Source organism: Vulpes vulpes, chromosome 2 (assembly GCF_048418805.1).
Source record: "Vulpes vulpes isolate BD-2025 chromosome 2, VulVul3, whole genome shotgun sequence".
Classification (NCBI taxonomy): Eukaryota; Metazoa; Chordata; class Mammalia; order Carnivora; family Canidae; genus Vulpes; species Vulpes vulpes.
Genome location: NC_132781.1, coordinates 55397446 through 55421553, shown reverse-complemented (window position 1 = coordinate 55421553; position 24108 = coordinate 55397446). Strand labels below are relative to the sequence as shown.

General features: G+C 56.2%; 3 protein-coding genes across 9 annotated transcripts in view; all 3 read right to left on the bottom strand.

Annotated features, from left to right (window-relative positions):
* Window positions 1-1736: 1736 nt before the first annotated feature.
* Window positions 1737-10608, bottom strand: PIP5KL1 (phosphatidylinositol-4-phosphate 5-kinase like 1). Of its 7 annotated transcripts, none has more exons than XM_026009376.2 (10): window positions 10025-10608; window positions 9049-9252; window positions 7888-7938; window positions 7518-7672; window positions 7088-7212; window positions 6491-6525; window positions 6345-6400; window positions 5455-5567; window positions 4968-5121; window positions 1737-2338 (listed from the first exon to the last, which is right to left on the bottom strand). In XM_026009376.2, the coding sequence occupies exons 1-10, from the start codon at window positions 10274-10276 to the stop codon at window positions 2071-2073; spliced, it is 1413 nt and encodes a 470-aa protein (XP_025865161.2). In that variant the 5' UTR covers window positions 10277-10608; the 3' UTR covers window positions 1737-2070. The 7 variants fall into 7 exon arrangements, with proteins under 7 accessions (XP_025865161.2, XP_025865162.1, XP_072604622.1 ...); XM_026009377.2 differs by having other exon boundaries at window positions 9871-10066; XM_072748519.1 differs by lacking the exon at window positions 1737-2338 and adding an exon at window positions 2472-2621.
* A 2016-nt stretch (window positions 10609-12624) lies between these two features.
* Window positions 12625-15445, bottom strand: DPM2 (dolichyl-phosphate mannosyltransferase subunit 2, regulatory). The gene is made up of 4 exons (XM_026009380.2): window positions 15374-15445; window positions 15013-15102; window positions 14137-14239; window positions 12625-13303 (listed from the first exon to the last, which is right to left on the bottom strand). Exons 1-4 carry the CDS (start codon window positions 15374-15376, stop codon window positions 13245-13247), a joined length of 255 nt encoding a protein of 84 aa, XP_025865165.1. The 5' UTR covers window positions 15377-15445; the 3' UTR covers window positions 12625-13244.
* Window positions 15446-17488: 2043 nt separating this feature from the next.
* The window catches only part of EEIG1 (estrogen-induced osteoclastogenesis regulator 1), a 34115-nt gene continuing 27495 nt past the window's right edge, over window positions 17489-24108 (bottom strand). Inside the window, exons 7-11 of the mRNA XM_026009381.2 lie at window positions 22931-23035; window positions 22654-22846; window positions 22082-22203; window positions 21906-21975; window positions 17489-20329 (exon numbers count right to left, since the gene is read on the bottom strand). Of these exons, the coding sequence (XP_025865166.1) occupies window positions 20284-20329; window positions 21906-21975; window positions 22082-22203; window positions 22654-22846; window positions 22931-23035 (536 nt within the window). The 3' untranslated portion in view covers window positions 17489-20283. The remainder of the gene's footprint in view (window positions 20330-21905; window positions 21976-22081; window positions 22204-22653; window positions 22847-22930; window positions 23036-24108) is intronic.

Sequence of the window (24108 nt, the reverse complement as noted above, 5' to 3'; positions counted from 1 at the left end):
CCATTTGACAGACTCTCAGCCACGTGTGGGCAGAGTCAGGCCAGTCATGTTCTCGAGCATTTCCAGTATCTGCACAACACCCAGCATGCACAAGATGCTAAGTAACATCTGTTGAGTGACCACATTAGGAGAACCAGGAGTCCTGGGCCCCATGAGATCTTGGATAAGTCACGTTCCTCTCCAGCCTCAAGCTCTGGCTCAGCCCTTGCCAGAGATCCAAGGTAGGTGAAGGGCTGAGCCATCCTTATCTATGAGTGCAGGACTCTCAGGCTGATTCAGTCCAGCCAGATCCAGACTCTGGGGAAATGCTGGGCCAAACCCGTTTCCTGCTGTGCTGCCCCTACTGCTACTGAGCTTCCTCAAGTACCCACCTCCAGAGTGATGGCTTTAAGGCTTCTATGTCTCAACTTCCTGCTGAGCCCAAACAAGAAATTCTCTGTGACTTGTGCCAGTTCAGAGAGATTGAATAATCACCTAAGGTCACCCAGACAATGAGGGGTGAGGTCAATTGTATACTTTTCCAGGAGCCCACACTCCTGGGCTGCCGCATTAACTTCCCCTTACCTCTCCCTTCCCTACCCACCATTTTGCTTCATTTTCTCTGAATGCTAATGGACTGACACTATTTGGTATCAGCTGAGTGGCTCTTCCAAAGTCCAGTTCCAGTTCTGGGGGTCAGCTCTTGGCCCACAAAGTCCCCCTTTACCACCACATTGCCTCTCCCACTCTGAACTCTGACCACAGTGAAATGTTTCCTTCTTTCAAGTGTCAGGCTTTCTCTCATCCCAGACCTTTGCCATGCCCTTGGCCTGGGACCCGCCCAGGACTGCATCTGACTCTTTTGGTCTCAGCTGAGATGTTAGAGCCCCACCTCCATCAAACTATTAGGTGGAGGCCCCTTCCCTCAGCACAATGGACCCACGCTCCTTCATGAGGCTGTGTCATGCCAGGCTGCCTTTGTCACCTCTCCCCAGACTGTGAGTTCTGTGAAGGTAGAATCTGTGAATCTTGCTCCACCCTTGGGTCCCCATCACCCAGTAGAGGGCCTGTTATGTAGTAGGTGCAACAATAAATATTTAATGAGTGAAGTCCATTTTCATCCTTTCATTTTACAGATTAGACCACTGAGGCAGAGAGGTTTAGCACCTTGCCCTGGTCACATAACCAGGCCCCAGAGAAGCTCTAGAGGAAAGGCCCACTTGGGTATGGTTGGATTGGACCAGGGTCAGAGGCCAGGCTGTAGTTTCCTGGTGGGAGGAGAAGGAATGATCAGGGGCTATGCACGCAGTGTTTCCTTGCTCGCTGTCATTTCCATGCGGCCAAGTGTATCTTGGTCTGACCACCAATCCCTATGCCCATTTTGCAGATGATAAGTGACTCCCAGAGGAGAAAAGAGCTTACTTCAGATCAGTGGTGGGCTGCAACATAGTGTCTTCCAGAGACATAGGCCCTTGAATACCCCCCACCTTCTCCCAACTGCATCCCTCAAGGAGCCACAGTGAGGGGGACACCCCAAAAGGAAGCCAGTGGGCAAGGGGGAAGGAGGCCTGGGTTCTCGGACTTGCCCTTCCACTTACCCATGGGTAAGTGCCTTAAAGTCTCTGAGCCTGTTTCCCCATGTGGACGACAAAGGCGCTTGGCTGGAGCCTTCAGCCTCCCCCCTTCCCTGGAGCATGAGGACAGGGCTGAGAGAACTGGTGAGTAAGAACACAGGCTCCTGAGTCCAAAAGGCATAGTCGAGTCCTGGTTCCAGCATTTATTGCTGAATGCTCGTGCTCAGTCCCTTCACCCCCTGAGCCTCCATCTTATGGTCTGTAAAAAGAAAGTAATAGCAGTTTTTTGAGGATTAGATGAGCTAATGTAGGGGAGTCCCTGGCACAAAGCCAAACATGGCATCACCACCAGAGGAGGCAGTGTCGTCATCGTTTTTAGTTAGGGGATGCTGCCCTCTGGAGGCCAAAGGGAGGAACGGCAGGCGAGGGGAGCCCGACCGGCCGCGCGGGCCAGCCTGGAACCCCGGTTCCCCGCGTGCGCCCACTGTCCGGACGCGGAGAGCGCGGCGGGCGCCGGTCACTCGGTGTGCGCTTCCACCCACTGGCAGAGGCGACGGGCGTAGCGAGCGGGGCTGACGGTGGAGAAGGTCCGGCCCGGGTAGCGCAGCGTCTTCCACAGGTGCTCCAGCCGCTTGCGGAGCCCGTAGACAGTAGCGAGATCCACGAGGCCCAGGAAATAGCGCTGCTCCGGCCCGTCCAGGATGTGTAAGGCGTTGGGGGAGTCCGGCAGCAGCCGGCGGTTCTGGGATCCCGGCTCCTCGGGGCTCTGCGCCCCTCGCACAGACCTGGCGGCCGACAGGCGGGTGAGGCTACTGCCTCCTCCGGGGGGAGCCCCAGCCCATGGATGCCCGCAAGCGTGGCCACGGGGCGCCCGGGCAGCCTTCTGCACCGACCCTGCCCTTCCCCGGCTCATTCCCACAACTCCTGTGGGCCAGGCCCCTGACGTCAGAGAAACCGCAGGCTGAGTGAAGTGCAGAGGATGCTCTAGACGTGCACTGTGCATTACATAGCCACTAGCCATATGTGGCCATTGAGCATTTAAATGTGACCAGTCCCAACTGAGATGCGCTGTAAATGTAAAATACATACTGAATTTCCAAGACAGTATGAGAAAAAGAGTGCAAAATGCCCCATAAATGTTTATACGGATTACAGGATGAAATTATAAAACTTGGGACATATTAACAAAGTAACAAATATATTATTAAATTTTTACCTGTTTCTGTTTTTCTTTTTTAAAAAAAGATGTATTTATTTATTTATTTATTTATTTATTTATTTATTTATCCATGAGAGACCCAGAGAGAGGCAGAGACACAGGCAGAGGGAGAAGCAGGCTCCATGCAGGGAGCCCGATGGGGAACTGGATCCCGGGACCCCAGGATCACAGCCTGGGCTGAAGGCAGACCCTCAACCGCTGAGGCACCCAGGCATCCCTTCTGTTTATTTTTCTAAAGAGGCTTCTAGAAAATTTAAAACTACACGTGTGACTCAAGCTACATTTCTATTGGGTGGTGTGGGCTATAGCTTTTGGGTCGTAGAGACACCTATCTGTGACATCACTTTGGCTAAGTCTGGTATGGGGGTGTTTCCTAAACCTCTCCTTGGGGTCATCCAACCCTGGAGGTTTCAGGATGGCAGAGCTGAAAGCTTATGAACAGAGTCCAGCTCCAGTTTATAGATGGCGTCGGGGTGGATGGAGAGGGGGGTTGCCTTCTAAATGTATTTCAGATCCGAAGATGCCTTTGGCTGGTTCCCAGTCTCTGCCAGAAGCAGGTTCAATTCCCTAATTTTATCCTCCAGGAGGTGGAGGGGAGTGCGGGAAGTATCCCAGGCATCAACCAATCAGAACCCAGTGGCCTGGGTGCCTGGGCTAAAAACAGATACCCTCTGCGTGTGTGTGTGTGTGTGTGTGTGTGTGTGTGTGTGTGTGTGGCTTGTGGCTGGGAACTGGTAAGGGTAGGGCAGTGGGTATTTACCAGCCAGCATATTTCAATATGAAAACAACCATTATATGCAAACTAGGGTTTACTGGCTGAATGACAACTGTAATCTAAGCCCCAACTGGGGATAGAGTGCTAGGGAGAAGCTGACCTAGCTTGCATGGGCAGACCTGGGGAGAGAGGGGGTGGGGGGTGTCTGTGCCCCAAGGCAGGAATTCCACATTCTGGCCAGGATGTGTCCAGCTCAGCCAGAGGGCTGTGGGGAGCCACCAACCTCAATTCTGCCCAAGCCTCCCCACCCCAAGGTCTTCCTCCAAAGGGTGGGTTGGTGGGCTGGATGAGAGAATGTCATTTTTCACATTTCCACCCACCACATGGTTGGACTTCTTTCCTGAATGTGCCTTCCTTAACCGCTACATGATTCTCAGCCACAGACGTGGGCCATGGAGGACTGAAATCCAAGTAACTAACCAAGTACTAACATGCATCTGTAGAAGTCATTCTACAACCTCACTCCCCCTCTCTGAGCCTCAATTTTCACATCTCTAAAGTGGGAATGAGTCCACCTTAACAAAGTTCATGGTCAGCATGCAAAGAGTGACAGTTACTACTACAAAGCAGGAGACAACATGATGATGGTGCCAATGGTGAAGACCTCAGTCCTAGAAGTGGAACTGGTGTAAAGGGCAAGGACTCTTTCGGGCACCTGGGTGGCTCAGTCAGTGAAGCCTTCTGCTCAGGTCATGATCCTGGGGGCCTGGGATTGAGCCCCAGCTCATCAGGAGCCTGCTCCTTCTCCCTCTGCCCCTCTCTCCCACTTGTGTTCTCACACTCACTTGTTCTCTCTCTCAAATGAATAAAACCTTTTTAAAAATAATATAAAGGGGGGACACCAGGGTGGCTCAGTGGTTGAGCGTCTACCTTTGGCTCTGGGCGTGATCCCAGAGACCTGGGATCGAATCCCACATCGGCTTCGTGAATGGAGCCTGCTTCTCCCTCTGCCCTGTCTCTGCCTCTCTCTCTCTATGTCTCTCATGAGTAAATAAATTAAATTTTAAAAATCTTTAAAAAAATAAAAGAAAATAAAAATAATAAAGGGCTAGGCCTCTTTCTAAAGCAAAAATTAAATAGGTCTGAAAACTGCTTTGAAACCTTCAGTGGCTCTACATCCATCTTCAGGGAAATGGATAGATTCTTTAAATCAGCCCTAAAGCCCTTGACCAGTTGGATTCCCCATGCTGCGGTCCACACGTGTCTATCAACTCTGCCAGCCAGGCTTCTCAGCCCTCCACTCTACACACACACACACACACACACACACACACACTACACACACACAAGCATATACACACAAACCCTGCACATTCTGGTCTCCAAGCCTTTGATTCTGCTGTCTGCCCCCCTCCCGCCTCCTCCATCTTTGTCAAGGTCTCAACACCTCCTTCTTGCCTTTGCCCTGTGGGGGGCCCACCTGGCTGTGCGGAAGATGAGGCTACTGCCAGGGCCCCTCTCATCTTCGTGGAGACGCTGGAAGGCCATCAGAAGGCTGTAATCGAGCACGTTGAGCTCCCGGAGGAAGGCGGTGTCCAGTTCCATCTGGTGGATGAGCCAGCTCCTCTGGGGCCCTGCCAGAGCATCAGTGCCCCTACTTGAGTGCTCATTGTGTGCCAGGCAAGGTGCTGAGGGTGTGACACTTATCTGCCCCAAGAGGGCAGGTGTCATTACTGTCCTATTTCACAGATGAGCATCTGCCATTTGCCCTGGTCACCTGGTTAGTAGGTCACAGCGCCAGGATTTTTTTTTTTTCCCTCCTCCCCCAGCGCCAGGATTTGAACCCTCCCCTGCCTGACCCTAGAATAAGGGCTCTCCATGTCTTAGGCAGAGGGCAGGGCAGGGACACTCTTCTAACCTCACCCTGAATGGAGGAAGAGCAGGCACCAACTGCCTCCATGGCTCACCTAGGTCAATGGTCTTGCCTTGAAAGTTGAGGTCCTTCAGCACCAGGACAAGGGGGCTGCCCTCAGGGGCTGGCTCCACCCAGCGGCTCACCTCACAGCCCTTTATATCGTACCTGTGAGGGGGGATGACAGGAAGGGGGCAGCAAAATTCAGCTTTATAGAGACGGACACAAGTCGGGGAGCAAGAAATAAGAGCTTCCACTGGGAGGATGTTCAAATTTTCACCACAACCCCTATTGCATTATTGTCCCCGTGGCAGAAAGGAAGAAAATGGCTCACAGAGTATCTTTGTCTTGCCCAAGACCACACAGTACGTAAAGGGCAGAGCAGGGATTTGAACTCAGACCTCTGGAAGCCCAGTCCGGGCTTTATCCCTGCCTATGCCTCCCTCTGGGCACCTTATCCCTGGAAGTGTTCCCAATACAGGAGTCCAAGCCTAGGCAGCAGCACCAGTAAGACTTGAGGGAAGCCCGTGGCCCCCGAGGGAGCACTCATGGGGAGCTTGCAGACAGAGTCAGGGTTAGGAGGCTCAGAGGGCAATGTGCGATCAGAGGCTGGGTTTGAATCCCTGCTCCTCCCGTGGTAGCTGCGTGGCCCTCCTCCTCCTCCTCAGCTTCTCCTCTATATAAAATGGGGATGATAACCACACCTATCCCTCAGAGTTGTTCTGGGAATAAAGAAGGCAAAGAAGGCAAAGACTCGACGCAGCGTCCAGCGCATCCTGAATGTTCAAGGGACGCTGGTCGTGCCTGTCCTTGTCTCCGATCCATCTGGAGATCCTGGGGCTGTCCCTTCTCCTCCCTGGGCCCCCGTTTCACATCTGTCTAGTGAGTACGGGTGCTTCAGGTGGCAGATCGCGCGTGAGGCTGGGGCCCTGGGAGGCGACTCACCTCTCAGAGATGCGGCCGGCGGGGTAGAAGACGCTCAGCATGATAATGAAGAATTCCTGGGGACGGGGGTAGGGAGTGAGGAAGGACAGGATCTCACCCTCCAGCCGCCCCCTCTGGCCCGGCCCCCTCGCCTCGGCCTCACCCACCTTCTTTCCCCGAGCCACCCGCAGACTGTGCACTCCTGGAAGGGGAGAGGGCGCCAGGTGAGGGGCCCCCAACTCGACAGCCCCGGGTCCATCCCGCCCTAGCCCAGCTCCGGGCCACGCTTCCTCCCGGAGGCCCGCCGCCTCCCGAGCCCGCCCCTCCAGGCCGCGCCCCCAGGCCTCTTCCTCAGCTTGAGTGGACGTCCCGACTGGGCCCGCCTCTAGGCAGCCCCGGAGAGGCGCGGTCCTCAGGCGTGACCCCACCCACAGCCCCTGCCCGGGCCGGGGCGATCCCCAGCCCCTCCCACTGCGGAGGCCCCGCCCCAGAGCTCGGCCCGAGCCCTCAGGAAACCGCCTTTCTCCGACCGGGGCTTCTCGGACACGCCCCCCCCCCCCCCCCCCCCCGCCCCCGGAACGCTGCCCGCAGCCGGAGCCGCCGGCCCAGACCCCGCTCTCAGATCCCCTACGCCCCCCATCCTGGCTGCCGCCCCACTCCCTGGCCCCTTCCCCTGCTCGCTCTAGGTCTCCTTCACTCCTCCTCCCCTCCTTTCCAACCCCCTCCCCGCCCCGCAGTCCCTGGTCCCCGGCGGCCGGTCGTACCCAGCAACCGTGCAAGTAGCGAGTGCGGGTGCCGCTGCAGGTGCTGCACGTATCGGGGCAGATGGGCGAGCAGCGCTCGCACCTCCCGACGCCGCTGGGTCTTCAGGAAGAAGCGTTGGTCGTGGCTGGGGGGTGGAGGGAGAGGTCGCCGGTCAGGCGGGGCTGGAGCGGCCCCCACCCGGCCCTCTGCCCCAGTGTGGATCTGTCTCCCTGCCCTGCCCCCGCCCCCTCGCCCCTCCGCCCAGGAGCCCAGGACCGGGCTCGAGGCCTCCCGCCACCCCTACCCCTCACCTCCCACCCTCACTCTCCTTCATCTGACCTCTATCCGGCCCTGACCCTCCCGGCCCTGGCCATCCTGTTTCTTTCCCAGCCACCCCCTCCACCCAGAGACACAGCCCCCACCCCTTCCCCACCCCTGCTGCCAGCTCACGACAGGAAGAAGCTGGCCTTGCTCTTGGAGGTGCTGAGGAACTGCAGGTAGGGGCCACCCGGGCCTAGCGCCGCCTGGTAGTCCTCCTCTGCCAGGCCTAGGGAGCGGCGCAGCCAGGAGAAGGCTGGGCCAGCCAGGGTGCACAGCTCGAAGCCCTGTAGGAGAGGAAGAGCAGCCCCAAAAGTGTCCACCAGCGCCCCAGGAGGGTGCAGTTGGCCCAAGCCTGAGAGGGTCAGGGGAACCACGCCCTTCCTGCCAAGCCCTGAGGCAGGCCAGCACTCCCACTGCACCGATGGGGAAACTGAGGACAGAGAAGGAAGACCAGCACGCACCCCCCCTCAGCCCCATGCAGTTTTGTTGGGCTTCCTACCTCGTGAACCTGGGTCAGGACCTCAGAGAAATCCTCCTCAGTGGGTGGTCCCTAAAAGGGGTGGAGGGGCTCAGGGCCAGTCTCAGCCCCACAATGCTAGCTCCAGGATCTCGAAGGGTCCTACACCTGGCCTCACCCCCTTCCCTCAATTTGATTGCTCCAGCAAACAGACCAGGACTCAGAGCCTGGTCCATTCACCCAGAAGCACATGTTGGCCAAGTGAAGCAGGATGCCATCCCAGTGAAAGGGGATGGCCTTAAAGCCAAAGGACCTGCCTGACTCAGTGTGAGAGGGACAGGATCAGAGAAGGCTTCCTGGGGGAGATGACCTCTAAGCTGAAATCTGAAAGTGGTAGAAAGGAGGAGGGTGGTGCTCATAGCAGGAGGAACAGCATTGGTGGCCACCGGAAATGCAGGAGAGCTCAAGTGGTTAAAGTAAATAAGGAAGGGATGGAATGTGAATGTAGCTGGATGGTAGGCCCTTGGACTTGAGCTAGCAGGATCCTGAAGCCATGCTGAGTACTGGGGAGCCATGGAAGACTGTCAGCAGGTGATAAGATTTAGAAGACATCCCTCCCCTCCCTGCCTCAAGCTCCTATACTCTTCTTGGACTTCTAGGTCCTCGTGCCAGGACTCGGCCTGCGGGATGTGGTCACACTGCACATGTGTGTGCACACACACAAACAACACACATGCTCACTCTGGCCCATCCAGCTGCTGAGCTTGCAGTTGTGTGACCCTTTCTGCTGAGCCAGCCTGGCCCCAGCCTGAGCTCCAGGACAGATGGGCCAGGCTGGCAGGGTGGGGGTGGAGTCCCTTCTCAGCCATACACCCTAGCAGAACTAGGAGGGTTTCAGAGACCAAAGAGTATAATTGCCTCACCCATTATACAGATGGAGATGCTGCGGCCCAAAGAAGCAGAGGCCTATCTAGAGTCATAACAAACACCCAGGTCAAGGGGTTCCTCACATCCCCAGTACACACTGGACTTCCCTGGCCTCAGCCCCCACCCCAGCATGTCCCTCCCTTCCTACACCAAGCCCCTGATTTCCTCCGTTTATAGCCCTCTCTGATCCCCAATGCTGCAGTATTAGCAGGACAGGGCATCAGCATAGTCTTGCCCTCAGCACCTCAGAGGTGCAGACGGAGATGGGCCACTCACTGTGGTTGGGTGGTCCATGGAGACCTGGGTGGCAGCCCACAGCCCTGCCTGCATCATGCATGTCAGCTGGTGCAGCTCATGCCCCGGGCCAATCTCAAAGAGGCCAATGCGAGCCTGCTTGTCTCGGAGACGCCAGAGGAGGCCACGGCGGCCAGAGGTCGAGGTGGCTGCTCTGCATCCAGCCTCTGGGGAGGGGGCCAGGACCTGGTGGCAGGAGGCACAAGAAGCAATGAACACACGGAAGCATCGCAGAGGGGAAAGACTTGGGTTTGAATCCCACCTCCAGTACATGTGAGCCCTCCTATTATCATTCCCTGCCTCAGTTTCCTCAGTTGTAAAACACGGATAATGCTGGTACCCACCTCACTGGGTGTTGTGATGCAGTCAGCACCCAGACTAGAATGATGGTTATTATTATCAGTAGGTAGAGGATGCTTTCCACAGCCAAACCTGTCTCTCACCATCTGTATGATCCTAGGTAAGTCACCTAACCCTTCTGCATCCCTTTTCTCATCTGTGAAATGAGAACTATAATAACCCCTTGGCATTTTGAGCTCCATGCACAGGAACCCTTGGTAGTAGGAGCTGTGACGCCAGGGACTCATCTATTCCACTCCTGTATGCGGAGTTCCTCCAGGCCGAGCAGAGGATCAGCTCGAAGCTGAGCTCATAGCAGCTGACCCATTAGTAGTGGGCACCCACCGTGTACCCAGCACTGGCCAAGAGCTTGACCTGCTAGCAGCCCAGTGAAGGAGCTTTTTCCCCGGATAAGAAAACTGAGGAAGTTCTCTGGGGACACCCACCAGACTTTCCCCTCCATACCTGCGGGCCCCGCGTGGGGCGTGTCCTGGTCCCCGCCCAGAGCTGGACCCCTCCTGGCCTTGGATGGGGTGTGTCCGCGCCGCACGGGTATCGGAGGCCTGGGCCCTGTCCCCCAACCCTTCCCTTTCCTGTCCTCTCTTGGGGCCGAACCTACCTCGCGGGGCCCCGGGCTCGGTGCGGCCATCGCCCCCGCAGCAGCTTCCCGGGCTCCAGCCGCGTCCCCGCCGCCGCGCTGCAGGAGCCGGTCCCCGCCCTGGCTTCTGGGGCGACCAATAGAGCGGCGCCGGTCACGGCTGCAGCCAATCCGCGCGGGAGGCGCCGGCGATCGCCTGCGGAGCCCGCCCCCGGAGCTGCAGCATCCTTCAGACCGCTGTCCAGGCTGGGGCGGGGCCGCCACGCGTGGCATAGGGTCGCCAGGAGGGAAGACCTCCCCTGTCCGTCTCCTGAAGCGGAGGACTCAGGTCTCGGGGCCGCTTGGGGAGGCGGGAAACCTGAATCGAAATCCCGCCCACCCACTCTGGCGTGAAATTCCCACAGACTGTCCCTCGGGCGAGGAAACTCAGGTCCAGAGAGAGAAGTGAGTACCTCCAGGTCACACAGGAAGTCTGGCGCATGCATTCATTCAGTCTATTTTGATCGCTCACTATGGGCAGGAGCCCTGCTAGGCCCTGGGGATTCAGTGGTGAGTGAGAGGAACACAGCTGCCAGCGTAATCTTTTAAAAGCATAAATCGGATGATGTCACTCTCATGCTTGAAGCCTCCAGTGGCATCCCTCTGCACTAGAACAAAATCCACACCCCTTGCCAGGGCCCCAGGCCCATCTCAAACCACCCTGCCTACACCCACCCAACAGCCGCAGGGGATCCCCCACCCCTCCTTAGGCAGAAAATTCTTTCACACCTGGGGCTTTTGCAGGTGCCCCTCCTACTGCTTGAAATCCTTTCTCCTGTTCTTTCTTGTCATTCTTTTCACCTTGCTCGACTCTAAGTGTCCCCTCATTCTTGACCACATCACCTTGTGTTATTTTCATCACCCTTAACACTGTCAGAAATTGTCTTGTTCATTATATCCCCCCCCACACCCCGGATGGGAGCACCAGGAGGGCAGGAACCATGCTGGGCTCACTTCTTGGCTCAGTGCCTGGCACAAACCAGTATTTCATAAGTATGTGTCGAGCCACTGTGAGTAGGATGTGCAAAAGGCTTCAGTGAATCCCAGGAAATGAAAGGTAAGGGTAGCTGGAGTGAGAAGTGAACAAAGATACATGCAGGTTCTCTTAGATCATGTAGGGAGGGGGTGGGAACCCAGGCAAGCATTATGTGCAGAAGATGCTCAGATGTTCTTCAAAAGGTCATGGTTGTTATGTATAGTCACATTGGAGGGGCCAGAGTAGGAGGGGTTGAGGAATCTTTTGATGACTTAGGGCAGAGAAGAGTGGCTTTGCATTGGGAAGGTAACTGGTGGGGGAGGGGAGGGAGGAGGGAGAACAGACAGGATTTGGGGTTGTGTGGATGGGCGCTAGGAGGAGGAAGCCAAGGTCAGTAATATTGGCCAGGCTTCTGGCTGGGTTTGGGGCCACAGGATGATGCCAGTCATGGGAGGGGGCAAGGCATGAGGGGAGGAGGAGTCTGGGAATTCAGATCAAGACAGGATGAATTGGAGATGCCACTATGACATCCAAAGGCAGATAACTGGTGCATGAGCAATATGTCGAGGCTCAGGACGCAAGCCTGGCTAAGGACAAGTGTGGGGTGGGAAAGCTTGTGACCAACTCCCAAGGAGCCCACCATCTCATGGCAGAAGTGGAGCAGGGAGACATGAAGTATGAGAATGAGCCTCATAGACACTGAGAGCATCTGAAAGTACATCTGGGGGGATGTCACAGGCCAACATGGGGTCACCAGTGGTCTGAGTGGGTGCAGCCCTCCCAAGTGACGCTGAGGGCCATGAAGGTGAGGAACAGCAGGCAGCAGGTGTGGACACCCTTTTGAGAATTTGGCTATTTGGGGTAGGTGGGGGGAGACCTGGAGGGAATTACTGGGCTGATGGACAGTCCTTTACGTGGGGGCCTCTAGCATGCTCTTGAAACACAAGAAGGATCCTCGTGAGAGGCAGAGGCTGTCCCCAAGAGAGGGGGACCATCAGACAGGATACCACCACTACAGCAGGGGGGAGAGGATGGGACAGGTGAGGGCAGGGCAGGTGTGCCTGTGGTTGGCCTCTGCTAACTGAAGTGAATATCATCCCAGGTATGACAGAAGCTTGAACTAGGCACTGAGGATGGGAGACCCAGCTGCATGGGATGAGGGGTGTGGTGGGATTGCTGGGGAGACAGGGTTGGGCCTGTCAGTCAGCCTGACCAGTCAGCCCGACCAGAGCCAGCCCTGTTCTGGTTCCCCGAGCTCTCACTGCTCAGAACCAATGCTAGATTGGGTTGCTGGGTACAAGAGAAGGACGATGGACTTGAGCTTTTAGGGGACTGGCCTGAGGGTCCCTAAAATACTAATGCACACTAGCTGGGCTGGCACAGGGGAGGCATGGTAGAGACTGTGGTGTGTGGCACATGGCCAGGTCTCTGCCAACTCCCCACCTGTCAGCTACACCAGACTGGAGCCACACCTGTTTCAGTCCCCACTTTATGCCGTGTCCAGCGCGGGGACAATCGGGGAGGTTCCCTCATTGCACAGATCAGAGTCTCCTGACCTGAGACCAGCCCCTCTCCAGCTTCCCAGGTCAGTGATGGCACAGAGACAAACACATCATCAACATTTATTGTTCAGTTCTCCCCTAACTGGCCAGTGCTGGGCCCACGGGGCTGTGCCTCTAAGAGAAACAGTTGGTCTGGGGGCCTACTATGACCCCCCTAATGTGCCCTAAGGCCTGGTGATAACCCTTGGTCTGTCAGTCCTCCCCTTAGGCTTTCCAGGTCCTGAAGTCCTGGTGGGGCCTGGGGCTATGTCAGACCCAGGAAAGCTGCCTCAGAGGAGGAGCAGGACACGTGGGAGAAGGTTGCATGGCGCTTCAGAACCTACCAAGTCCAACACCAGCAGGTGACAGGAGGAAACTGAAACAAGATAGAACTCAGGGGAAAAGGTGACAGGGAGTCTGAAGGTGAGAGGGAGACAACCAGCATCTTTCAGGCCCTGAACCAGAAAGGGGTAGGAGGGAGGCTTCCCAGTAATCCTCCTTCCTGGCTTCTGGAAAGTTGAGCAGGAAGGAGCAGGCCTATTTGGTAGGTCCTGAACAGCTCCATCCCCGGGATGTCCAAAGGGAGCCCTGGCTTGAGAGAGCCGAGGTGCCTGGATGGGTCCTGTGCACCCCCACCCTTGGAGGGGTGGCAGAGGGGTGCCACAACCTCAGCCCCACTGGGCCTTCACTGAGCTTTTTTGGTCCCCTTCTGGTTCTTCAGCATCACGTAGGTGATGAACACTCCTGGAATAGACCAGAAAGGCCATGTAAGATCCGGGCTTGGGGCTGCGGGGAGGCCAAAGTGGGCACAGCATGGTGGAATGACCCATACACAGGGCCAAGCACCTGCGCAACCACCCTCCAGGCCAGGATCACCTCCCTGGTCATTCGGCAAGCCACACATCCACCCACACGTACTCAACAAACATCAATGGAGTGCCCAGCACAGGCAGTTGGCTATGCATAGTGTTTTAGCTTCTACAGGACATAAGACCCACTTGATTATCCATCTACCCAGCCCATCAACCACCCATCCACCCCCACCCCCTACCTGCCTTCTCCACATCCACCACCCACCCCACCACCCGGTCATCCGAATGACTCATCCAAACCACTTTCTTCGGCACCAACTCGGTGCCACAGCCTGTGCCGGGAGCTGAGGACATAATAAAGATGATGAAGATACCATCCTGCCCCACAGAAGCGCATACACTAAAGGCTGAGAGACAGAGAGGTACAGGAATCATGAGCCAGTGGGTGACAAAGGGGTGAAAGGTGACTGAGGTGGCCACAGAGTGAAGATGGTGGTAGTGGAGGGAGCAGGAAAAAGGGAGACACCGCATGAGGGCCATCCCATTTGAGACCAATGAGCCAGAAGGCATGGAGAAAACCCAAAGGGCTACTGACTGGCAGGCAGCCCGGAGGAGGAACAGGAATACCCCAGGGTGTCAGTCGGGGGCCAGGGGCATCAAGCAGGTGTAAGGCCGGTGCTGAAGTATGGAAACATGTTCAGAGGTGGGAGAGGGTGGTGTGAACTCCCAGACACACTGTTCAGGGTTGAGGGAGCAATGACTTACCCACAAACAGGAGCAGCAGGAGGCCGGCAGCCAGTGGGATGGCGACAGCATAGGCTCTGGGCAGGAAGTACTTGTGGATGACATGCTGACTGTCGATGAAAGGCTGGTATCGAGGACAGAGCTCTGGTGAGTGTTCCTTGCCTTGCCCAACCTCTCAAGGCCAAACACCCCCCTTCCTCCATCTCAGGGGCTAACCCCTGTCCAAGCACTGGGACAGCACCTACTTTGCTTTAACACGGTGGTATCTGGGGTGCTCTGGTCTGTTTCCTTTACTTGATTATTGAAGTTGTTCACTGCACACTGGCCTGGTGCCTGCCCTACGGTGGTGCTAGGGACCCGGCACTGAACAGAAGATGAGGGGCTTGCCCTGAGGCACTCACCGCCCAACAGGGGCAAAGGTACAGGAGAAATCCTCAAGTGGGCTCCATGGTCTTCTTTACTAACATTTTCCTCCAGGGTTCTGTGAGGTTTTGCCTTCCAAACACACTGCACTTCTTAAGCAATAACCAACAAGTTTTCCCACAAGGAAAAAAAAAGTCCTAAAGGCCCTCACAAAATCCACTGGCACTGATGCGGGAGAGCCAGCAGGATAACCAGAAGGACTACAACTCCAATCAAAGGCAAAAGCGAATCAGTAATAAGGCTTTACAGAGCAGCAGTAAGGGATCAGTCCTCTCCCCGAGCCTTACTTCGTCATCTACACACCGGACACCCCCAGCCTCCTCCTCATAGTGCTGTGCTGGAGACTAAAGGAAATGAGGCAGGGAAAGCACCTAGCACCGTGCCCGGTCCATAGCCGCTGCTTAAACGATGCCAGGGGTCCGCGTCAGGATCCAGGGGTGGAGGGTGAGGCGGGGGCGGGGCAAGCACACATACCAAGAGAATCACCCAGGCGGTGTAGTAGATGAAGATGATTAGGCTAACGGCGACGAGGCCGAGTCCCACCACCTGGTCTGTCCCCGTGGCCTGGAGAAAAGGAGGGCCCAACTGACGAAGTAACTCCCCATTTGGGTGCACCACTGGCGGGGTGGCGTCGCAGCCTGATTGCGCTCTCGGCTTCCCATTCACTCAACAGACGCAGCCGCGATCCGGTATCGCTTTCTAGGCTCGGAGAGCGCCGGGCCACGGCGTTTTCATTCGTACAGGGAGCCGCCGGGACAGCAATCCCGGCTCCGAGCGCCCACGGCCCCGCTCCCGGGCGGAGCCCACCCGCGCACGCCCCCCGCCCAGAGCTCACCATCTCCCCCACGATCTCACACCCCAGCCGGAAGCCACCGCCCAGATCCGGATCCGGGGCTTTCCGGCCCTGAGCCGCGGGGCACGCCGGGAGTCGTAGTCTGTAGGCGGGCCCGCGACTACGTGTCCCAAGACAGGAGGGTGCCACCGCCACCCCCCTTGCATGCCGGAAAATGTAGTTTCCAAAGGCATTGCGGGTCACGCTGTTCTCCGACTTTCCCTAGGGAATAGAGTCGAGGGGGGCGGGGGGGGGGGCGGGGAGGCCCAGACTGGCTGGCACTCGTCCCAGAAGCAAAAGCTCATCTCTAAATATCCCAGGATCCCGAAGCCAGAGCGGGATGGCGTGCGAGGTCAGAGGTCCCAGTTTTCAGGTGGGAAAATTGAGGATCAGAGACGCGTGAAGACTTGCAGATCACAACCCAAGTCAGTGCTGAAGCCGAGACCGGGACCCAGGGGCCCTATTTCTTAGTACGGAGCCTCCAACTTGTTGGTCGAGAGGCGTGCAAAGAGTGATTGTTGCCCCACCTGGAGTGGTTGGAAGAGGGGGTGCCCCACGTCCCCAGGCATGAGAGGATTCCCACTGGCTGTTGGGGGAGCGCCTGGTTACCATTGCCTCGCTTCCCAGGCGGCCATTCCTGTGTCCTGTCTTCACTGCAGGGATGAGTTCAGGGGGACCCTCCCTTTCCTCACCATCCGCCTTTTGGGCCTGGGTGTGCAGCCCAGGCAGCCACACGGACGCCCCGCATACAGGTCCCTCCCCAGTCTGGAACAGGGTCTTCCCACAGCTTGCGGAGCTGGCTGCTGCTCCTCCCCCATCAGGTCTCACCGAGATGCCACACCCCTTAGGGAAGCCCCTCAGAGCTGGGCAGGGCTCCACTCCTCTGTGCTCCACAGCCCCCAGTGTCTCCCTGATAATGCTTGTCATCATCAGGTTTTGGTTAGCTCATTTACTTGTTGATCTGCCTGACCATGAGCTCTGTGGGGAGGTCTGCAGTCACTGCTGTAGCCCTAGTGCCCAGAATTGGAGGTACAGGGGTGGGGGGAAGGAGGGGCGGATTGGCACACTTGGAGATGCCTCAGAACCTAGCATGGTTTGCTCCTGCCAGCAGCATGTCCCCTTGGGTCACCTGAGCCCATCTTTATGGGGGCTGCACTCTTCAAAGCTGACAGGAACAACTCTTCTTGGCCTGCAGCCTAGAGTCTTCCCTTTTCATCTCAGGACTGACTTTGGGCTCAGCCACGAGCCAACTTGCCCTCCCCAGGTGTGCACTGTAGAACAGGAGACTCGGGCAGCCCCAGTGGCGCAGCGGTTTAGCGCCGCTTGCAGCCCAGGGCGTGATCCTGGAGACCCTGGATGGAGTCCCACATCAGGCTCTCTGCATGGAGCCTGCTTCTCTGTCTGGGTCTCTGTCTCTCTCTCAATCTGTGTCTCTATGAATAGTCTTAAAAAAAAAATAAGAACAAGATACTCAAAGGGTTTAAAGGGGCCATGAATGGGTGTCAGCCCCGAGAAGGGGTGCGGACAGTGAGGAGCTGCAGCAGGAAGGAGGCCTGGTGGTTTGGTCCCTTCTGGCCTGTCCACAGCCACTGAGGCTTCCTGCCACTTCTGAGCTAATTAAAGGCCAGGGTGACTTGCCTTTCTCAGAACTTGGCTAAGTTGCTGGCTCCCCATAACTTGAGAGTGTCAGGGGCAGAAAGTGAGGGGCTTAGTTAGGCATGGAGACACTTGCAGCCTGGGGCTTGAGAGAAGTTGGGAACAAAGTCAGCACCCCTGGGTCAGGCTGTATACCCACTTTCTTCTTTCAACCACAGGCCCATTTATAGCTGAGGAATGGAGGTGCAGACAGTTATTTGTCTCAGGCTGGCTGCTGGGAAGGTCCAGCAGTTGGAACTTGTGCACTGAGACGGCTTAGTAGGTGTGAGACTGGCAAGAAATCTCCCTTCTGGGCCTGTTCCCTCCTCCAGGAACCTGGAACAATGAAGGTGGTAATGACTGATGGCAGCCAGGACAGGGAGGACCCTGGCCACTTACACCTTCCCCCATTCCCAGATATCAACCCACACATGTGGCTTTCTTCTAATGCTGACAGAAAGATAAAACAAACAAAACCCAATGTGCCGTAACAACCAAAAACTGCAACATTTAATTTTTCCCCCCAAACCAAGACACTGACACTAGGCTGATTTCCCCTTACAATGTGAATTTCTACAACGGAAGCCAGGACAGAGATACAAACACAGCCCTCTAAATAAGAGTGGTGGTGGTGGCAACATTCTATTAGAAATGAGGGGATTTTTTTTTTTAAGGCCAAAAAAAAAAAAAAAAAAACCAACCCAAAGGTACCCCCACCCATTTCCCAGTTCAGCTCCCTAAGAGAGAGGAGAACATGGCAGATCTCCATCCTGATAGATCACACCATATGGTCAGTTTGGGGTGACCAGGAAAAAAAAAAGTAACCTAAAAATATCGTAGACTTTTATTTTCTTTAAATTTCCTAGTAAAAACGTTAAACTGTCTTTCAAGAAGATTCCAAACTGGCATTGCATAGACTGATTCCTTTCCAAAAATATCTCTAATATAGTCTATCTTTCTCTATATATAGAATTTTAAGTCCAGGAGCTGTGGGTGCCTGGAGGGAATTCACTGAGCTTGAGGGGACCCAGATGTCGAAGAAGGGGATCCCACATGGGGATGAGGCTGTGAAGCTCCAGGCCTCTGGCTCCAGCTAGTGTTCTTTTGGATGTGGCCAAATTCTCAGTCCAATTACCCTGGTCTGGGGCCTGGCAGGGGAGGATGCAGCAGGCTCTGTCTTCTTCTGGGGTGATGGTCGAGCCCAGCCCCCAGATGGGGCTGGGGCTCCTGATTTGGGGGACTACCCAACAGCACCAGAGCTAGCTATTTTAAGCCTGAAGCCCAGAACTCTGAGCCAGATCCCAAATATACCCTGAATGTGCTTCCCCCCTGTGCTGAAGTCATGCAGGAAGGAGAGTGCTCTCCCATCTTCTGGGGGGTCACTTCATCTGGAGACAGCACAGTCAGTTCCCCTTTTAAAGTGCCAGGTGTCTGCAGGGCAGGAAGGGACGTGCAGGGCTAACCAGAACCTTCTCCAACCAGAGCAAATGCTCCATCCTGTCTCAGCAGGCAGCTCCTCACATTCATTTTCTGAGAGTTAGGGGATTAAAAACAACAAAGAATTCTAGAAATGCTCTGCTCCCAAGGCCAGGAGGTTCCAAGACAAAGGAACCCCCAGGACAAAGCGGGTCCCCCAGGACATAGGGAAGGGACAGCTGAAGCACTAAATGCTCCAACTCTTGCCAGCTGGAGCATAAGGGCAAGGAGCCCTCCCAGCCTGGGGAGGACACCCCACTGGCACCCACACCCCTACCAGGGAGAGAACCGGTCCCTCAATCCAGATCCTCAGCCCTGCTGGGACCCAGCCAGCAGGTAGGGCAGAGAACAGAACCACCTCCCCTCACCTGGGGGAGAAGATACCAAACTGAATTTTTTAAAAAGTGGGGGGGGGGGGGGGGAGGAAAAAAAAGGAGAAATGTTTTTTATAAAGAAAAAAGTTACAGGATTAGGTGAACACCAGCCTGCTGGGTTCACACAAAATGAGTGAAATTTCAGAGTGGCAGGGAAGTCTGTCCAGGGACCGGCTGGCAGCCAGAACCCACCTTCAAGCAAGTAAGGAAGACAGGGAAGGGGGCGGTATAGACAGCAGAGGCCTTACTTAGTGAGAGGTGGGGGGCAGGGCCAGACTGCTCCCCACCTCTCCCTTGCCCAGAGAGAGGGATGCTTCCAGAGGAGGGCTGAGGCTTTTCTGGCCAGGAAGCCAGCTCCAGGCTGGTCCAGTCACAGTCCACCTGCCTTTCCAGCATCAGCCCCAGCCTGGGCTAGCCGACCCTGCAGGGACAGAGAAGGGGCTTTTGCTTGCCAAGTCCAGCCCACCAGCCTGACTGCTGACCTCTGAGGGTTTGGGAGGCACCTTTCCTGGCTTCCTACAGAAAACCAGCTGCTCAGGATCCAGCCCTGAGCAGAGGAGAGCCACCATCAATGCTCAGACCATTCTCAGCAGGGGGGTCAGGCCTGAGCTGGAGCAAAGTGGGGGGGAGAGGCAGTGCCACGTTCCAGCCGGGCTGCCAGGGGCAGGCACTGACCGCACAGCAAGCAGTGCCCAGAAACCCTCGTGAAGGGCTCAAGGGAAAGGCAGACAAGGGCCAGTGGGGCTGTGCTGGAGGCAAGCGTGTGCAAAGTGCAGGCTGCCAGGGCAGCAGGAGAACATTCGTTGGGGTGGGAGTCTCAGTCTGGAGTGTGGATGGGTCTGAGGTCTTGGTTCCCAGGAGAAGGCCGCCAGCGGGTCCCCCAGGACACAGGGAAGGGACAGCTGAAGCACTAAAGCAGTCAGAGGGCCATGGTGGCAGGATTCAGGGGTGGACTGGCCCTCCCAAGGGCAAGGGGGCAGTAGAGCAAGGCCCGGCCAGGGCATGGCTAAGCTGATGCTCCCAGAATGAGCAGGGACACAGGGCCAGGGGCCCCTCAGCCACAGGCATCCCTGCAGGTGGGTGCCGCTGCATGTCCTCGCGGAGGGGCCAAAACTGGTCTCCAGCGGGGCAGTCCTGGCCATCTTTGTCTTGTCCACCTGCTTCATGGACCTGCACATCCTGCCCCCTAGTGGTTCAAAGGAGAATATTCACAGTGGTGCCGGGGGCCTGGTGGGCCAGGAGGGTCCCGGTATGGATGGGAGGACAATGGAATGATGCTTTGGGGCAGGAGTGGGGCTGGAGTGCATGGAGGAGGCACAGATGAGATGTGGTGCGGATGGCGATCCGAAGGGGAAGGTCCCTCGTGGAATGATGCGGGCCTGGATGCCCGCAAAGGCAGGGCCCTTCTCCAGCCTGGACACCCGCTCCTCAATGGCTTTCAATCACAACAGGCTCATAGACCCCAGAGGAGACCCTGCAGGGTAGGGGAGAAGAGAAACAGGTCAGCCTGTCCTCCTAGATGCCCTTCTGGGGCAGGCCCTTAGAACTACTGCACAAGTTGGCACTGTGAACTAACCTGCCCTGTTTCACAGAGAGGTAAATTGAGGCTCAGAGAAGTTGAGTTACTCACCTAACACAACAGAGACATTACATATGGAAGTCTGTGGGATTTCAGAGCTGCTAGGAGCTGTGCCTCACCCATCCTCATGGCAACCCTGGCAGGCAAAGACTGCCCGCTGCCCCATTTGACAGATGAAGAAACTGAAGCAGAGAGGGATTATGAAGTTTGCCAAGAGGACAGAAGGCCGGGGAGCCTTACTGGCTCTTCTCTCTCCTAAAGCCAGGCCCACCCACAGGGTCATGGACATTCAGGGCTGGTGGGCAGCTCTGCTAAGACCTTGCTCCTGATTAAACTGGTTTCTTCCATCCTCTGAAATCGTTTCCTCACTGCCAGAGGGGGCTAGGGAGGGGTTTGTAAACCTCCAAGGAGGTGCCTTTTGTTTTACCATTGCCCACCTCACTGGAACAGCCCAGGAAGTCACCTGGGGACGGCAGCTGCAATTCTGAGCCCCGGCCAGCAGGTGTCAGCATAGCAGCACCAGAGGGAAGGTCGGGGACCCTGCGCAGCCCTGCCAGGTCTCCATCTTCCCCACCCCAACCTTGATGTTAATTAAATGAGCACCTTCCTGGGCAGTCCCCGGAAACAGGGGATAAGGCTTCAGTCAGCATAGCCCTGCACATGGGGAGCTCCTCTACTCATTCACTCATTCCTTCAGTGAACCAGTAAACATGGTACAAATGAATGATCCCAAGAAGACACTACAAACTGTAGTTGAAGCACCACGTTGGGCCTGCCACTCCCTCATATGTAAACATCATGCAGGCACAGATCTGTGGTGCCCACTGCTGTATTCCCAGCACCTAGCTCAGTGCTTTGCTTGGTGTGCGGCTCATGCTCAATATTAACTTGATAAATGGGTCATCATCATCATTTTTAAGGGTTCCCAGATCCAGAAGGAAGGGAAAAGCAAGATCCAAAATAAAGACAGCTACAGCCTCTGCTGTGTGCCAAGCCCTGCACTAGGCACTGACCAAGGCTACCCTTGGAACCCTCAGAACCAACCCCAGGGTGCTGTCCCAGGTTTCTAGGTGAGATGTAATGGTCCAGGCCATTTGACAAATAGGAAAAATGAGGTTAAGAGAGAAGTGAGTGGTCCACGGTGACACTGTGGTGGTAAGAACTACTATTCAAAACCAGGTGATGGGGGACACCTGGGTGGCTCAGCAGTTTAGTGCCTGCCTTCAGCCCAGGGTGTGATCCTGGAGTCCTAGGATCGAGTCTCACATTGGGCTCCCTGCATAGAGCCTACTTCTCCCTCTGCCTGTCTCTTGCCTCTCCCTCTCTCTCTCTAATAGATAAATAAAATCTTTAAAAACAAAAAGAACAAAGCCATGTGAGTGTCTATAGAGACCGTGCTCTCACCATTGTGCCCCCAGTAGCCACCCTAGTGACCCATCCCTGAGCTGTGACTCCTAGCTGTGACTCCTACCTGTTGGCCAGCTGGATGCCACTCAGCGTGGTGGATCCATCACGGCTCACGAACAGCCGGAGATTGCTGTCTGTGGGGACACAGGGAAGGATGGAGGCTGAGTGAAGCAGGAGCAGCTGGGGAAGCCCTGAAGCAGGCGGCATAGTCTCCCAGTCCTCCCCACGTGGGCAGCTCACCCTCAGTGTTGCTGCCGTCCGTAAAGTCCTGGCTTTGCATGATCTTCTCCACGATGTCATCTGCGTCGATCCGAGTGTCATCCACCCAGGTCGGGTGGCTCTCCACAGAGTCCTTCTTCCGCCTGGGGTGGGGCAGGGCAGAGTCACAGCAGTCCAGCCAGTGATAGGCATGAGGATGACAGTGGTGGGCACCTACAGGACTCAGGCTGCTCTTAGGGCACCCAAGAACTCATTCCCAGGTGTGCTCATCTAACCCTCCCCTCAGTACCCAGGGTAGGGGCCATGACCTCGTTTTATGGATGAGGATCTAGAGACCCTGAGAAGTTACCTAACCTTAGCCTCTGAGAGTCCACACGGTGTAAACAGGGGCCCTAGGTCACTAAGTCATGTACAACAGCATTTGCCTGCCAGGCCCAGGCTGTGCCCTGTATGTGCATCCACCAGCTGAATTGTCACCAGCCAACCCTCTGAAGTGGGACCCTGCTGTTTCCATGCTATAGGTAAAGAAGCAGAAGTTCGAGGTGCCCCCAGGAAGGGTCTATTCTCCAGGACCATTGGGGAGTGGTACTTACCGAAATGAACGGTCAGACAGATGAGGCCGTGGCGGCCGTGGTGGCTTCTCAGGGGGCCGGTGCTCACGCTCACTGCCCTCAGGGGCCTCCACAGTCACGCTGAGGCCACCAGAGGCACTGCTGCTGGTGGACGTATTGCGGCGGTGCGTCAAGTCTGAGAGGCTGGAGGAGCGCGAGTGTTCCGTGCTGTAGCCTGATGAGCATTTGGGGAGGCTTGTTACGGGGGCATCGGCCAGAAATGTGAAAGACCTGGGCATGGGGCCAGGCAGGCACTCACCAGAGATCTTGGACTGCTGGCTGGCATAGCTGGAGTTGCGGGAGTGGCCAGAATGGAACACCTCCTCGGGGCTGGACAGGTTCTGTTCAGGCTCCTCTGGGACCCCTGGAAAGCGGGGAGAGGGCAGGCTTACTGGCAGTGTCAGCCCTTGCCATCTGCATGTGTCCTTTCTGGGAGCTGGTGGGAGCGAGGGGTAGGGAAGGTGCACTGCGTGTTTCCCATTTAACAGACAAAAACAGAGGTCCTGCTCCCACCACAGTCACCCCGGGGGCCCAGGCCAGTTCACTCCACAAATATCTTTGTGAGGACCTTCTCTGCACATGGCACCCCACTGCTGCTGTAAATAGGAGATGAAGTGCCACAGGCCAGTGGGAAGGGAGAATGTTGGAGAAAAAAAAAAAAAAGATCCACAATTAACCACAACTGAGGTGAGTGGTACAGAGCAGGGAGCAGTGTGTATGGGGGTTTGACCTGGTCTGGGATCAGGGAAAACTTCTCTGTAGGTGGCCATAATGGGAGGCCTTCAGGAGGCATGGGAGGGAACAAGCCATAGAAGCCTTCAGAAAAACAGCCTTCCAGACAGAGGAACAGTGAAGCAAAGGCCCTGAGGCTTGGATGAGCTTAGGTCAGTGTGGCTGGAGTGAGACAATAAGGGGAATGAGGAGTGGCCAACAGTCTGGTCCCAAGTCACCCATAAGCCCAACTTCGGAACAAACTTTCTGGCACTCACCAGCAGGAGGCGCAAGAGACCCAGGTGGGATCCACTCTGGGCTCCTTGAGTGCCTGCCCACCAGGTTCTGCTCATAGGAAGGAAGAACCCATCTCATCCATGCCCCTCCTTGGAGAAGAGCCCACCAGGCCTTAGGCTGGACCCCAGGCCTGCCTGGGTCCCCACCCAAAGCCACAAGGTTTCTCAAGACAGGTGCTCTGCAGATGGGTGGTTGCAGGAGGGGAAGGGTAGAAAATCAGCTACAGAAGCATATAGGGGGCTCAAGCCCTACCCTGCCTGGGAGACCCCCCCCCCCAGAAGCTAAAGAGAGCAGTGGTGTTGGCATTGGGAAGTCCTTGTTTTAGCGAGCAGTCACCAGGCTGAGGCAGGCCTGAACCCCAGCTTTCAGCTGTGGGCCTTCCCTGGCTGAGTCTACAGGAAGAATGGGAGTGGAAGAAAGCTAGCCCTT

Excerpts from the sequence above, each read along its gene's own strand:
- PIP5KL1 (XM_026009376.2), bottom strand. The coding sequence starts at position 10,276 with ATGCCACGCGTGGCGGCCCCGCCCCAGCCTGGACAGCGGTCTGAAGGA. Across the intron at positions 7,939-9,048 it reads CCATGGACCACCCAACCACA|GGACCACCCACTGAGGAGGA; the intron begins GTGAGTGGCCCA and ends CACCCCTTTTAG. Across the intron at positions 7,213-7,517 it reads AAGGCCAGCTTCTTCCTGTC|CCACGACCAACGCTTCTTCC; the intron begins GTGAGCTGGCAG and ends TCCACCCCCCAG.
- DPM2 (XM_026009380.2), bottom strand. Across the intron at positions 14,240-15,012 it reads CCGCCTGGGTGATTCTCTTG|CCTTTCATCGACAGTCAGCA; the intron begins GTATGTGTGCTT and ends CCTCGATACCAG. Across the intron at positions 13,304-14,136 it reads CCTGCTGCTCCTGTTTGTGG|GAGTGTTCATCACCTACGTG; the intron begins GTAAGTCATTGC and ends GGTCTATTCCAG.